Source organism: Centropristis striata, chromosome 8 (genome assembly GCF_030273125.1).
Source record: "Centropristis striata isolate RG_2023a ecotype Rhode Island chromosome 8, C.striata_1.0, whole genome shotgun sequence".
Classification (NCBI taxonomy): Eukaryota; Metazoa; Chordata; class Actinopteri; order Perciformes; family Serranidae; genus Centropristis; species Centropristis striata.
Window position 1 is genome coordinate 20,699,567 of NC_081524.1, and position 13,173 is coordinate 20,712,739.

The window sequence follows — 13,173 nt, forward strand, 5'->3', positions numbered from 1 at the left end:
AAGGATATAAATATCTGGACCCATAAAACAGAGACAGCTTATTCCTTAACAGGGTCCACTGTAAGGGTGGTCTTACCTATAATTAGCTACAGATGGAAAGCTAATGCATTAGCTGGAATAGTTAGCTACAGCAGGGGCGTTGTTTCAGCAAAAGTCACTATACTATTGAAAAGTGTTTTAACAGATACGTAGCTCTGTGACATTCACAATACCTAATCTTTGCATGAAATGCACAACTAAAAGAGGGCAGTGTAAATGCCTTTTATCACATCTATTTTGGCGCATATTTTAGCACCATGGACAGAGAGCACAGGTCATATTATTATTATTAGTCATTTGTTTAAACTTTCCAGAAACAAAAGAGATGCATTGAACTACATGGTAATTCCTAGTAGGTAACAGAACACAGCAGAACAAAAGGCAAAATCAGCACAAATTTATTTTAGTTTTAAATTGAAGACCTGACCACACAGACATTTCCAGTCTAATGTGTTCATTTGTTACTGAAAAAAAACTAGTTGAATCTACCAAACTCATATAAATATATAACATATTTTATTTAATCTGATGGATGTGTATGGTCATTCTTCCTTTCTCAGACAGATTTCCAACCAGGTAGGCAGCACTGATAAGAAATAAATCAAGATTCTGTTCCTGGGTTGCATGTTTTTTCTCACCTCAAATGATTTCAGAAACACATTTGAGTGTATGTTTAACTGTAATTTGAGGATGTTTGTGACCAGGCCGCTATGTTTTTTCCTGCTTGGAAACAGATCAAGCCCCGCCCCAATTTGCATGTGTCACTCAGCGCTACGTCACACAACGCATTGTCAACTATAATATCAAATTTTCAGTGCATCACTGTAGTTTATACTTCCTCACACAGAAAGTGAGCAGAATTCCAATTTCAGTTTTTCTTAAAGTATCAAAGTGTGTGTTAGAGAGTCAAAGGTCAATGTGCAAAGAACACCAAAACACAATGTCAAACAACAAAAGCTTTTTTTTAATTATTTCACTTTTCTCAGTCAACACTGGCAGGCAGAATTTGTTTTTTAGGCAGAACAACATGGTGTGAGTTCTAGAGTGAAAGCAGTAAGCGGAAAAAAATAAATAAATACTGTGTACAAAAATACAACCTCACTGTACAAACGCAGCACCGTACAAAGCAAAGAGATGGGAGACTCACCCGGCCTCAGTCTCCACTGGCATATGGCACTTTTAAAGACTGAAACAGTCGAGCCTAAAATCATTCTCAGAAAACAAGCAGGAGTGCAATTAAGTTAAAAACAACACATTTATCAGGTGTGTGTGTGTGTGTGTGTGTGTGTGTGTGTGTCACACTGGCGTGTCTGTAACATATCCCCCAGTATGTGTCTTTGGTGAGACTCAATGACATAAATGCTATTTAAATGCAGAAATGTACTGAATCATTACCATCCAGACTAATGCATGTGTATAACGAGACTTCTTTTACGAAATGAGCAGCTTTAAATAAATGAAAATTTGTCAAAAGGTGCATTATTATTTTATTTTACACATGGCCTGTGCACACATCAGTGGCTGTAAAATGCCTCTGAAAACTGAAATTATTGGATGGGATTGATTTTCAGTTTCAAATCAAGCTTGTACAATATATATGTCAATAGTCATTTTGTATTTAGACATTAATTGGTCAGTGTACGCTTTTATGCACAGCGGACTTCAAACACTCAACAACAGACATCAGAGAAAATCAATGACCAGAGGAGGTCAAACTGCTTTTTTCGTGAATATCCAACTATACAGTTACTGTACCAACATACAGTCTGATTGAACACTTTCCACTGTTAAGCTTTTTTATTTAAAAGTACCTGAGTACCTGTTAAGAAAAAAAAACAGGATCTCATAAAAATGCAGCCATCTTATAAAGGATGATATGGTTAAAACCGAGCAGCACTGTAGACGTAGATTCAAAAAAACGATCAATTTCCACAAGTGTCAAAACAGATCTCGGTCACTCATGCAACAGAAAATGTGCACACAATTGGTAAAACTGTCTGGAAATCTCTCGTGCGACGTAAAACAAAGAGTGTCATGCATTTTTTATGAAGATCAATAATCATTCCTAATCTTTCCACTGACGGAGCAGCAACACAGCAGATCAAAACATGACAAGGATGACTTGCAGGAACCATTAAAAGAAAGCAAAAGTGATTCTCTGTCCTTTCAGGACTTGAAGCCATTCATGAGCGAAGCGCCGAAGAAATGCTGAGCAAAGAAACTTCACTTCTTACTAAACACTTGGCTAAGATCAGCCGCAAGCTCCAGATATGTCAGCTTCGACAGCATCAACCTCCTTCACTGTCCATCATGCATCAGGGGTATGCAAATGCAAAAAAAACTGTTAAAAAACATCAATAGCAGCAAAATATGAATAAATAAATAAATACATCATATCACACAAAACACATTCATCTGTGGGTTTTTTCCACATGGCACAGATCACAACAGCAAAAATAAAAACAGACTTTTAGAAAGTTGGACTTCCCAAAATAGCTTCAGTATTTTTGGAGCTAAACTACTCTACCTACTGTAGATCAGAGCGTCAGTCCTAAACTCACCTCTTCCTGCACTAAATAAGGGCTTCTCAGTGACGTCTCCACGCTGCCGGCAATACATACTGAACCTACAGTTTGCTACTTTAGGCTGGGCTGTCAAACAGGCATCAAATACCCCGCTTCGCTAACGGGCTGAGTGATGATCAACTTGTGGCCGCTGCTCTGCAGGTGCTTGTGAGAACACAAAAGGCCTTGAACCGATCAGTCTTTGCTCTCGGTGCGTGTTCGTCTGATGACGGAGGAGAAGAAGCTTCGGCATTGTGGCGGTCCCATCAGCATGGGGGCCTGGTTCTTATGGACGATCTCGATCTGGTGTAAGAAATAAGCAAAGAAGTTAAGATTTAGTTTGGTGCTGCACTACAAAGAAATATGTAAGGAAATGTCTGTTTTCTGTATCCATTTTCCTGCTTTCTTTGGGGAATCTATGGCCCAGTAAACCACCTGCTTTAATCCAGTCAACCTTATGAGTCCCACCTGAGTAGAGCTTTCAAAGGCCCCGAAACCTTTGATTATATTTGTGCTAATTGATTAGTCAACTGACAGATTCACAGACAGCTGTTGAACAAAAATTGTTCCAGATTCTGATTCAGATGCAGTCGTTTCTCATAGTGAAATTAATATCTCTGGGATTTGGATTGTTGGTCGTACAAAAACTAAGCATGTGATGGGCCTTTCTTATGAGGGGCCATATAGGCCATAATTCATATATTCTATCTCACATTCACAATTTTACCCCTCACATACACAATTTTAGAAAAAAGAGGTATTTTTGTGTATGTGAGAGGTAAAACTGTGAATGTGAGAGGGAAGATATGAATTATGGCCTTTACGGCCCTTCATACTTTCTCATTGTATTCTTGTTTTTGTTTTTTTCTGACATAGCCTTACATGCTCATCAGTAAAGTAATATTCACATGGGACAGCCACTGGGAATTAAGGGTACATGCACAACTATACTCCGGCATGTAAAGTGCCATGGCGCCCACTGAGCCATAGCCGCCCATTAAAGACACACCTTCAAGTGAGTAGCCCGGTTGTAATGGAGATGCAAATCTCTGCCGTGCTGGGCTGACGCACAGAGTCAAATCGAGCCAAGTTGAGCCACCACATGTGAACACAAAAGGGAGTTCGAAGCATATCCCTAATTTAAATCACTTGAATTTATCCCTGTTAAAAAATGTAGTTTCTAGCCAAAGTTTCTTTTTACCCACTGCTATCTCCCCACAGAGTATAATCCAATAATGCATCAAGGGGCCCATATGGGTTCTTGTCAAAACGGGCCTGTTGGCATATGAGTTCACTTTTGAGAGACCTTAATGTGACAAACTTTGAGAATCCCTGTGGTTCTTGTCTCTGAGAACGAATGGTAACATACATGACAAAGGATTATAAGTGTGGTCTTTAAGAGTATAATATCTGACAATATCCTGTTTCCCAACAATGAGGCCATTTCTGTTGAAGGTTGAAATTGTAGATCAATGGAACAACAAATATCCACCATCAAGGGTTGTCATATCAAGCACATAGTTCATAATACTGTTGCACTGAGAGTCTAAATGCAGTAATGGGGAGAGGAAATGCTACCATCTGCATTAAAGGAACCACGTTCACTTCAAAGGAGAGATGCCATTTGTTGTACTTGCACTCTGACTTGGTAGCAATTACCAGCTTTTGTAGGATTTCTGCCATCATTAAACGTGATTGAGCCTAATGTTTCTAAGGTACTTCACAAAATACAATAAATGATAGCCTTTTTCAAGACACGAGGAAGATCTAAAGGAATACCTGAAATAAATTAGGAGGATAACTAAGCTCTGTTTTAAAAATGCAGCATTAAGAATTTATATCCATCAAGAGCCCAAGTTACAAAGCAATGTGGCTCTTAGAAATTATAAACAATTAGAACAAATAACCTATTTAATGTCCTGTCTAGCCATTAACAACCGTCCAAACTAAGGAGAGGGTTTTGTATTTAAGAGTTAAAGTGGCATTTTACCAGAATCACGTCAAAGTAAAAATTCAGTTTGCAGTAGTTATTTCAGACCTAGTTATCAAAGCGACAGTGACACATGTCGCTTCAAAATGCAAATGGTTAGATGGTGTTGAATATGTTATGCATGCAGAGGAACTGAGGTGCATTTGCATAGTTGTTGTTGTTAATAATTAGTGGGTTAACATCCCATTTGAACTGGGGTGTTTTTATAACCATTTAACAGGTTGACTGATTCAAATTCAGCTCCGATATACAGTATGAATAACTCGCCGTGGAAATAATTGCAGCACAATTATGGATTGTCAGATCCTAACTTTGCTTGGTGGAGTTGTGCCAGCAGATACAAGAGCACTTGCAGGCTACTCGTTTTGTCATGCACTGGGTTTTTTAGCTTTGCCTGAGCAATCCATATGTAAATCTCAGCAGCACTTCATCTGCAGTGGCGTTGTAATTAAAGCTAAACACAACCGTAATCAACGCAAACTGAGGAGTTTCATTTTGAAAAATGAACAAGTTGGACAGAGGGCAAACACTCTTCGAAGCACATGTTTGAGACGTAGACGGTAAGCAAATTAGAAGAAGTAAGACTTGCATCACTAAGTATTTGTCAGAAATGACTGAAAAAACAAAACACAAAGCTGTGCGAGAATTGGAAGATACTGTGTCAAATGTCTTTTATTTTGAAACCAGTCCATAAGACCTTATGGGACTGTGAATTTATTTATAATAGTGGCATTAGAAAATAGTTTATGGAGTACTGCACTGTTAAATGTGATTTGTCTTGTCTGGATTCTTAGTTTGTTGTTAATTCTTAACATTAAACTGGAACCAGGAACTGTACATTAAAGTTCAAATCATTTATGTCAATTATAGTGTTATTATAATGAAAGTAATGTAAGGTTCTAATATCCATCACAAAATCCTATAAGACATAAAATGTGTATGAAACATCTCAAAATAACTCTTAATAAGACATATACAAATACACTGTGATGTAATTATAATGTATGTCAGTCCACACAGGAAGTCTTCTTCTAAGGTTCAAGTTATGTGGAGCTATGATGAGAATCCAACAAGTCCTTCATCCTTTATGACCCGCTGATATGACACACTGGAGTGTTTCCTAAATCAGACTACATGGTTAGGTTTAGAAAAAACATCACGGTTTGGGTTATAAGTTTGCTATTTACTCAATATTTGTTTGTAAATATGTGTGAGGTCGTAACACACATGACACAGAATGTGATATGCCTGAGTTATTTTGCATAGTTATGTAGTTGTTTGACTGACCCATCCACCTCCTTCCTCTTCCCTCTGCAGACTTTGTGGCTCTTTATAGTCCTGTCATAATAACTACAACCACAAGAGGTCTCTGCTTAAACAAATCTAAATAGTTTTTGTTTGTACCAACAACGTTTACCTCGTGCTTAGAACTGCCACCCACCCCCAAAGCTTTATAACCACGGCAGAAGGGGATGACAATCAGTTGTAGAGGTTAATTAACTTTGAAATTCAACATATCTTTGGTTTGCAGAGATGTACGGTGCCTACATTTATCCTGGCACCTGGGTTGCATCACCCTTACACGTGGTTACAGGTGAAAGTGTTCACATTTGTGATGACACAAAACTGCAAATAACTTACGGTGCAGGGAGTCTGCATCCAAGGCTCCCCATCAATCTGCATGGGAAGGGATTTACTGGTTCTGTCAGTGAAAAAAAACATGTAACAATTAAACAATTTAAATGAAAATGTTGCACCAGGTGACTTACTGTTTATCTGACAGGAAACTGGAATATTTCAAAGCCTAAACTAAATACTTGTTTTGTTTTTTTGTCTCCAGACCTAAAGATTGTCGATGATGACCTAATGCTAAAAAAAAATCTAACAAAGATAACAGAATCTAACAATGACAGTGCCAAAATCATGTCCAAATATAAACTTGTGGTCCAGTTGAACACTGACCTGATGGTGACTGAGGAGCACTGTGCCAGGCGTCTCCCAGCGCTCTTCAGGCCGGTGTAGATCTGACCCATCTCCATGGCTCCTTCCAGCCCCACCACCTCCAACAGCTGGTCGGACAGATCTAAAACACAAAGAACACATCTTTATATAGATTTAAAGTCAGCTGCTAGTTAATATTTAACTACGCAATGAGAAGATTCTGTTAAAGACTTACATTAGGTTCGAGTCTTTTACTATATGCAGGAATAATAGTGCAGGCCCATTTCAGTGCCAGTTTTTGCCCCTAAATCATCTTTAAACTGAGAGACTTTTACAGAGAGAGAGAAGAAAAATAAGGTATGAAGAAAATGTACAAAGAAAGCGAGGAAGAAAAGGAAAGTGGAAAAAATAAAAGCAGATGACGTGATGCTCCTCACTTCAGGATTCACAGTTAAAAAAGAAAAAAAAAAGAAAAAAGGCAACAAGAACAACAAGCAACAAACAAAACAGCTATTAATTAGATTGCACCGGCAATGCAAAGCAATCTTGTGATATTATAATTATTAATTTCTCTTCTGTTTTGCAGTTATGAGCATTGATTTTGCCCCTGCTGGAAGCCCAGTGTCACGCAGGGCCCATCTGTTTCAGCGGCTCGTTGTGCCTCCTACTCTCCATCGACTCGTCCCTCCACAAATTAAGAAGCTGCTGCCTCGCTGCTGGGAGCATACAGACACTAATTGAAACTAAGACCCATTTTTAGGTGCTTGGTGCGTGTGAGCGAGTTAGCTCGCTGTCACCGACGCTGCTCCATCGCTGTCATGTTTATCTGAGCCGCGTTAGTTTCCTGAAGGAGTGTCGTAGGTAATGTTGCTGTTGTCGTGAGGTGTTGTTGTCGCTGCCGACCTGTGGTGTCCAGCTGTCACCATGGTGATGGACATGCGTCTGCCCCTATCTCGGAGCAGGACTGTGAGTGCAGAGCTTTCCAGGGTCGGAGTGGAAGAGTGTGTGTACATACCCAGCAGGTTGACCTCCTAACACTGGGCTTTAAAGCCGCTCCCCCCACTCTGACTTCTCACGTTATTGCAAACGGCTCACACGGGCCCGCGGTGACACGTATGATGGACAGCGTCACCATGGCGATAGGGATTCCTTGTTGCCTGGGGCTACAAAGATCCAGTGTAACCAAGACTGCTGGAGAGACCGTAGAGCCTCTCTGCTAAATATAACGAGGTCAGGGAGACTCTGTACAACCAGATGTTCAGTTACAACATAGCAAAACATATTTGACCTGCATGTTTTGGCTACAACCATTAACCTCTAGATGGCCTGGGCTGAGAATACAACTATCTGAAAACATTATTAGTGTATAAACCACTTTAACTTGAAGGATGTACCTGAATCTAAGTAAATTATTTGGAAACTCAAAAATAATGTGATGGAACTACATATTTCAAAAAAATTTCTTGATATTTCTATATATTTGGGGGGGGGGGGGTGTCATCATTGACATATCTGTGCATGAGCAATTCATTAAATTATAAAATGTATGTGACATTTATATATATATATTTTAAATGTGGCCAATATCACCTTTTTTGTGGAGCAATTGCTGCTACTACTGGAGTGATGGGTTTGTGATGTGAATGGGTTCACTAAAACAAATTTAATCCAAACTCCCAGTATGTCAAGGACAAGTTTGGCTACATCTGTTGTTTGTGTTCACAAAATTTGGACAAATGTCGATTTAGAGTGATTTAAAAGTTGCAAGAATAGAGATTGAATTTCAGGAAATCAATCCTTTATCTGATTTAGGCCCACATAGAAATAAAAGTTGCCCAAATCAGACTTGAAAAGATTAGATTCTGTGTGAATTGTGCTGTTCAAAGTGAAAACAACAAAACAACAAAATCCAAGTCACATTTCACCTTTAGTCTAAACGTAGCCTTAGATAAGAAGGTTGGTGCCACTCTTACACTGGAGCCACAAGTTTTGCGTAAAGACTTGAGAAAGGGAGAAACAGTTTGTCCTGCTGAGCCAAAAGCTACAGAAAACAAATACTTTCAACACCTCTAAAACTCACTCATTAATCTTGTTTATTTAATCCTTACAAAAGAGGAGAAATAGTAGTCAACATAACCCCGAGTAAACAACAAATTCTTATTCTTATATCTCAGTCTGTATTTCCTAAAATGTTGAACTACTCCTTTAAGATGCCCCGACGCTTCTTTTATAACAAAAAACATAAATCGGACGAAAAAATTATTTCAGCTCCATAAATAGCAGACACATGACTTCAATAAGTGACTGCCAGATTGAATCTACTAAGATTCATTGATGAATTTCATTTTCATTTTGAATCACCAACCATTATTTCTAATATTAGAGGTGCAAAATAAAGTGCCTGGAACAATAATTGAGAGTGGACTCTGCCGAATTCAGAAAAAGACATCATGTTTACTCCCCAGTGATAAAGTGGGAGAGCCACCTAACTGTTTACACAAGAAGCGTGGTGAAATATTAACACACAAGATAAGCAGCCGGAGGCCATATATATAGACTGAAACAGCCCTTAGCTAACCTAAAATCAACATAATGTGCCTCACTTAAGTGTTGAAGGCAATATTTGACTGTGATAAACAAACAGTCAGACAGTGTGAATGGAAAAAAAACATATGGGAGATTCACAAAAACCATCGCCGAGGCTTTAATCTCAGCAGCCATGTCTTCCCGTCAGAGTGCGGGATAAGAAACGGCGTCCTTGTCACTGTCAAACAACTACCTGTCGAGGCCGGTGGCGGCACAATGACACGTGTGGAGCAACAGGGAAAGAGCGCAGGAATAAGAGAGAGACGGTGAAGGAGCGGAGCAGCAGCCGATCAGCTGAAAGTAAAACTAAAGAGGGATGGCGGGAGGAGGAGGAGGCCGATCCTCCAATGGAAGCTTCATAGGGGTTGTCACGGGGCATCAGTCCCAAGCATCAACTCCTCCACCCACACATGGACCCCCGCCCCTCCCCTGCTAAAACCTCAGTCCCATTCTAAATAATTCACTCCGCAGCCATTCCCTTCCACCTGAGGGGCTTGTCTCCTGGCGTCACCAGCGGGACGATTTAACAGCTCCCGAAAGGTCAGGGTTTTTTCATCCCGCAGCCATCCTCCACCCACCCATCCACACACACACACACACACACACACACACACACACACACACACACACACAGAATAATCCCTGCCAACAGTTTGATCCGTGCAACTTGCTCGCCGGTGCCCCCTCTGGGCTAATGCACTCCTGTGTTTACCTCTAAATACGTCGTTCTCTTGATCTGACAAGTTTGGCTGCTCACCTTGAGGGCACCTTCCACAAGGGCACACAAACACACACACACAGGCACAAACAGACACACAGACACATCAATAAACAGGCACAAACTGACAGAGATGTTGCAGCACACGAATACACACTCCACACTAAGTGCCTTTCCAGGTTCAGACGTGGCCTTTTTTTTTTTTTTTTTTTAACCACCCTGATTGATTTTTATTCAGGAATTAATGGAGTGTTCATTGTAACAAAGTTGGGCTTTGAATTGATCATCTCACTCACTCCCTCCCTCACTCGGCGTGTTTCCATTCAAATCATTTCAATCGCAACTTTTCTTTAATGCCGCAATAAAGAAATTTGGCACATTTGGAGTGAATAAGGCTACAGCATAAAAGCTGGTGCAGTCAAGACCAACTTAAGTGAGTCCAAGTCAAGTCCAAGACCTGGTCTAGTTGAGTTTAGGTCAAGATCAAATCCAAAAGCCATCAAGACCAAGTCAAAACAGAAAACGAAAATCCAATCCTATTAAAGATCATGTTAGGCAATTGTGTCTTTCTGATGCTAATATAGGAAGTCAGGGTGAACATAGATAATCTATCGATAACCAAGACTGATCAGTCTTCAAACTGATCAAACATGAGACTGATCTTATGCATCATGTTGGTGAAATCAGTCAATCAGACAAAGTTCTGTGCAACAGATCCCGAATTAACAGCCAGGAATAGCTTGACCTGTTTCCGATAGGGGAGCCCGAGAAGACGACAGCTGGACCTGGTCCAGTAGAGTCAGGATCAAGATGAAATCCAAAGGCAGTTGAGACCAGGTCAACACCAGCTTTCTAATGCTAATATAGGGATTAGCTCACTCAGGAGGAACAAAACAAAATCTATCTATAACGAAGATTGATCTGTCTTCTAACATCAAACTGATCTAAAGCACCATGTTGGTAGAATCAGCCAATCAGGTGAAGATCTGTACAAAAGATCCTGAATAAGCAGGCTGGAACAACTCGACTTGTTCTCCATAGTGGAGCCAGAGACCAAGACAACTCCAAGTCCAACAAGGCAAGAGATCAATACAAGTGTGAGACTTCCAAACAGTGGTCCCAAGACCAGAAGTTGGCTCTATAGGCTACAGCATGACTGTAACCCACCAGTTACCCATGGTGAAAATTTTTTTCGGTCTTAAGAAATTTGGTTAAATTGGGCCAGTTTCAGTTGTTCTTTCATGTCAGCCAGTACCAACCAGAAAAACAGCTGATCAGTCATGTAAGTTGAATGTGAGAATGTATTCAGTAAAGGAATGTTTATATTCCATTTAAAGCAAGTTAAAAATATTTTTCAACAAAGGCAAAAACCAACTCCAGCAACTGTAAAAACTTTTTTGCGTAGTTGAGGAAGTTTTTTTCCAGTTTCCATTCAGTTTGTCTCATGTTACACTTCTAAATGCTGAAACAATTAAAATAAAAAAGGAAATATGACTTCAGTGTACCATACAGCACCGTCAGCTAACAGTCACACCGTCACATTAGGAAAGTCAGAGCAGCCCAGCATGAAGCAGCACTTGTTAGAAGAATGTCTTTTTTGTTTCGGTCGATTATTATTAACACTGAGCTGTGTTTTTTGTCTTTCTTCGACTCCCTCACCGCCCCGCTGTGATTTACAGTAGTTTTTTTTCATTGTCTCAACTTTTCCAGACGCACAAAACATGCTGGTCTTTTCATCACAAGAACAGCAAATGCTGCTTCTGGAAATTAGGGACTAATTTGCCATGTTTTGACAGTTTTGAACAAGGTTACTTTGAAGGTGCAACAGCTAGTGAAATCCAAAGGAAACCAAAAAAGAATGTAAAAAACTAACAAATAAAGCTTCACAGACACCTGTTACTTTTTTTTCCACCAGTCAAGTTCTGATCTGTGAAGTCCCATAAGGGATCACCAGCAGCCATGTCTGGAGATTCTCGCCATGTTTCAAGCCCGACACTGATTGTAACACTTCATCCCCGAGTACAAACACACCATCTCACCACGAAACCTAAAAACATACTGTGCATCACCTGAGCGAGCAGGAGTGAGACAGGATGGGAAATAAAACACAAACAAATCCAGAATTCGCAGCAATATCTCATTTGTGAGGAGAGAAAAAACACATGATTTAGTTTTAATTTAATTCTTTTTCTTTTTCCCCTGTCCTTTGATGCTGACTTTGCATTCAATGTTAGATGACAATGCAAAACAGATTTGGCTGAGGAGTTTGTCAGTAGTTTTGCAGGTACTTGGACATCAACAAAGGTATCAGATAAATTAAAATGCTAAAGGAAAAGTGGTTTGCATTCATCCTGAAAGGAAACATGAATGTGTGAACTAAATTTAATTGCAATACATGGATTCAAAAACTAAGCTCTGCTCCTTTTGACTTGGATTACCACACTTTTCATACTTGTGGACTGCTGATACTTCTTTTTCAGATTCTGAATGCAGAGATTTGGTATTTTTCCATGGTGGCATTAACATCTTTACATCTCAGATTGGATTTCTTTTTCTGCCCCAGCTTTCTGGATATTTTTCCTTTCCCCTCAGAAGTCCTTCAAGTGGCTCACACCATTTCAGCAGCTACCACAGAGCAGCTGACTCATTCTGCTCCATTCATTCACATATTCCCATTGACGGGCTTCCTTTTGACGTAAATGGATTCAGGGGTATGCCCAACACCCCCTCAGTCCGCTCCTATTAACTGAGCCGGTCCACTGGAGCCTACACAGACCATTAATACACAAGTGACAGTTCCAAACAGTGACATGATTGTACCTCTTCTTTGCAAACAAAACCTGCTGGCTGTGATTCACCTTGTCGTCGGTGAAATATTCATGCACCCTGGAAAAGTTTGGTCAAAAGTTTAGTCTTTGATCTATCTGATAGGAGCAAGGACACAGCCTGTGTGATGTGGGCTTCAGGGGAAAGGGCCTCCTACACTGTCAAACCTACTTAACGTACAGCACTATTGTCCAATTAGGCAAACCAACCATGATCTACAGTATATGCGGGGCTTTAAAAGTGCTGCTGATGACTCAACAACTGTGTGTTGAGTTTTCTGACTTGTGAGAATCACAGCTTTAAAATGCTCTGAGTATAAAACAAGACAAAGAGTTTTCTTGGTGATGCTGCACTTTAAGCTTCGAGTTGAATGCTAACGTCAGCATTGCAACGTCACAATGACAATGTCAACATGATTATGCTTAACATGTATCTATATCTGTCGGTTTTGATATACACTAGCGCTCAAAAGTTTGGGGTCACCCAGAAAATGTCTGTGTTGTTTTGCA

The 13,173-nt window shown here is 40.0% G+C and overlaps 1 protein-coding gene across 1 annotated transcript in view; it reads right to left on the minus strand.

Annotated features, from left to right (window-relative positions):
- Nucleotides 1-982: 982 nt before the first annotated feature.
- dgkb (diacylglycerol kinase, beta) overlaps nt 983-13,173 on the minus strand; it is a 104,747-nt gene continuing 92,556 nt past the window's right edge. The window contains exons 26-28 of the mRNA XM_059338836.1: nt 6,556-6,676; nt 6,235-6,295; nt 983-2,906 (exon numbers count right to left, since the gene is read on the minus strand). Of these exons, the coding sequence (XP_059194819.1) occupies nt 2,799-2,906; nt 6,235-6,295; nt 6,556-6,676 (290 nt within the window). The 3' untranslated portion in view covers nt 983-2,798. The remainder of the gene's footprint in view (nt 2,907-6,234; nt 6,296-6,555; nt 6,677-13,173) is intronic.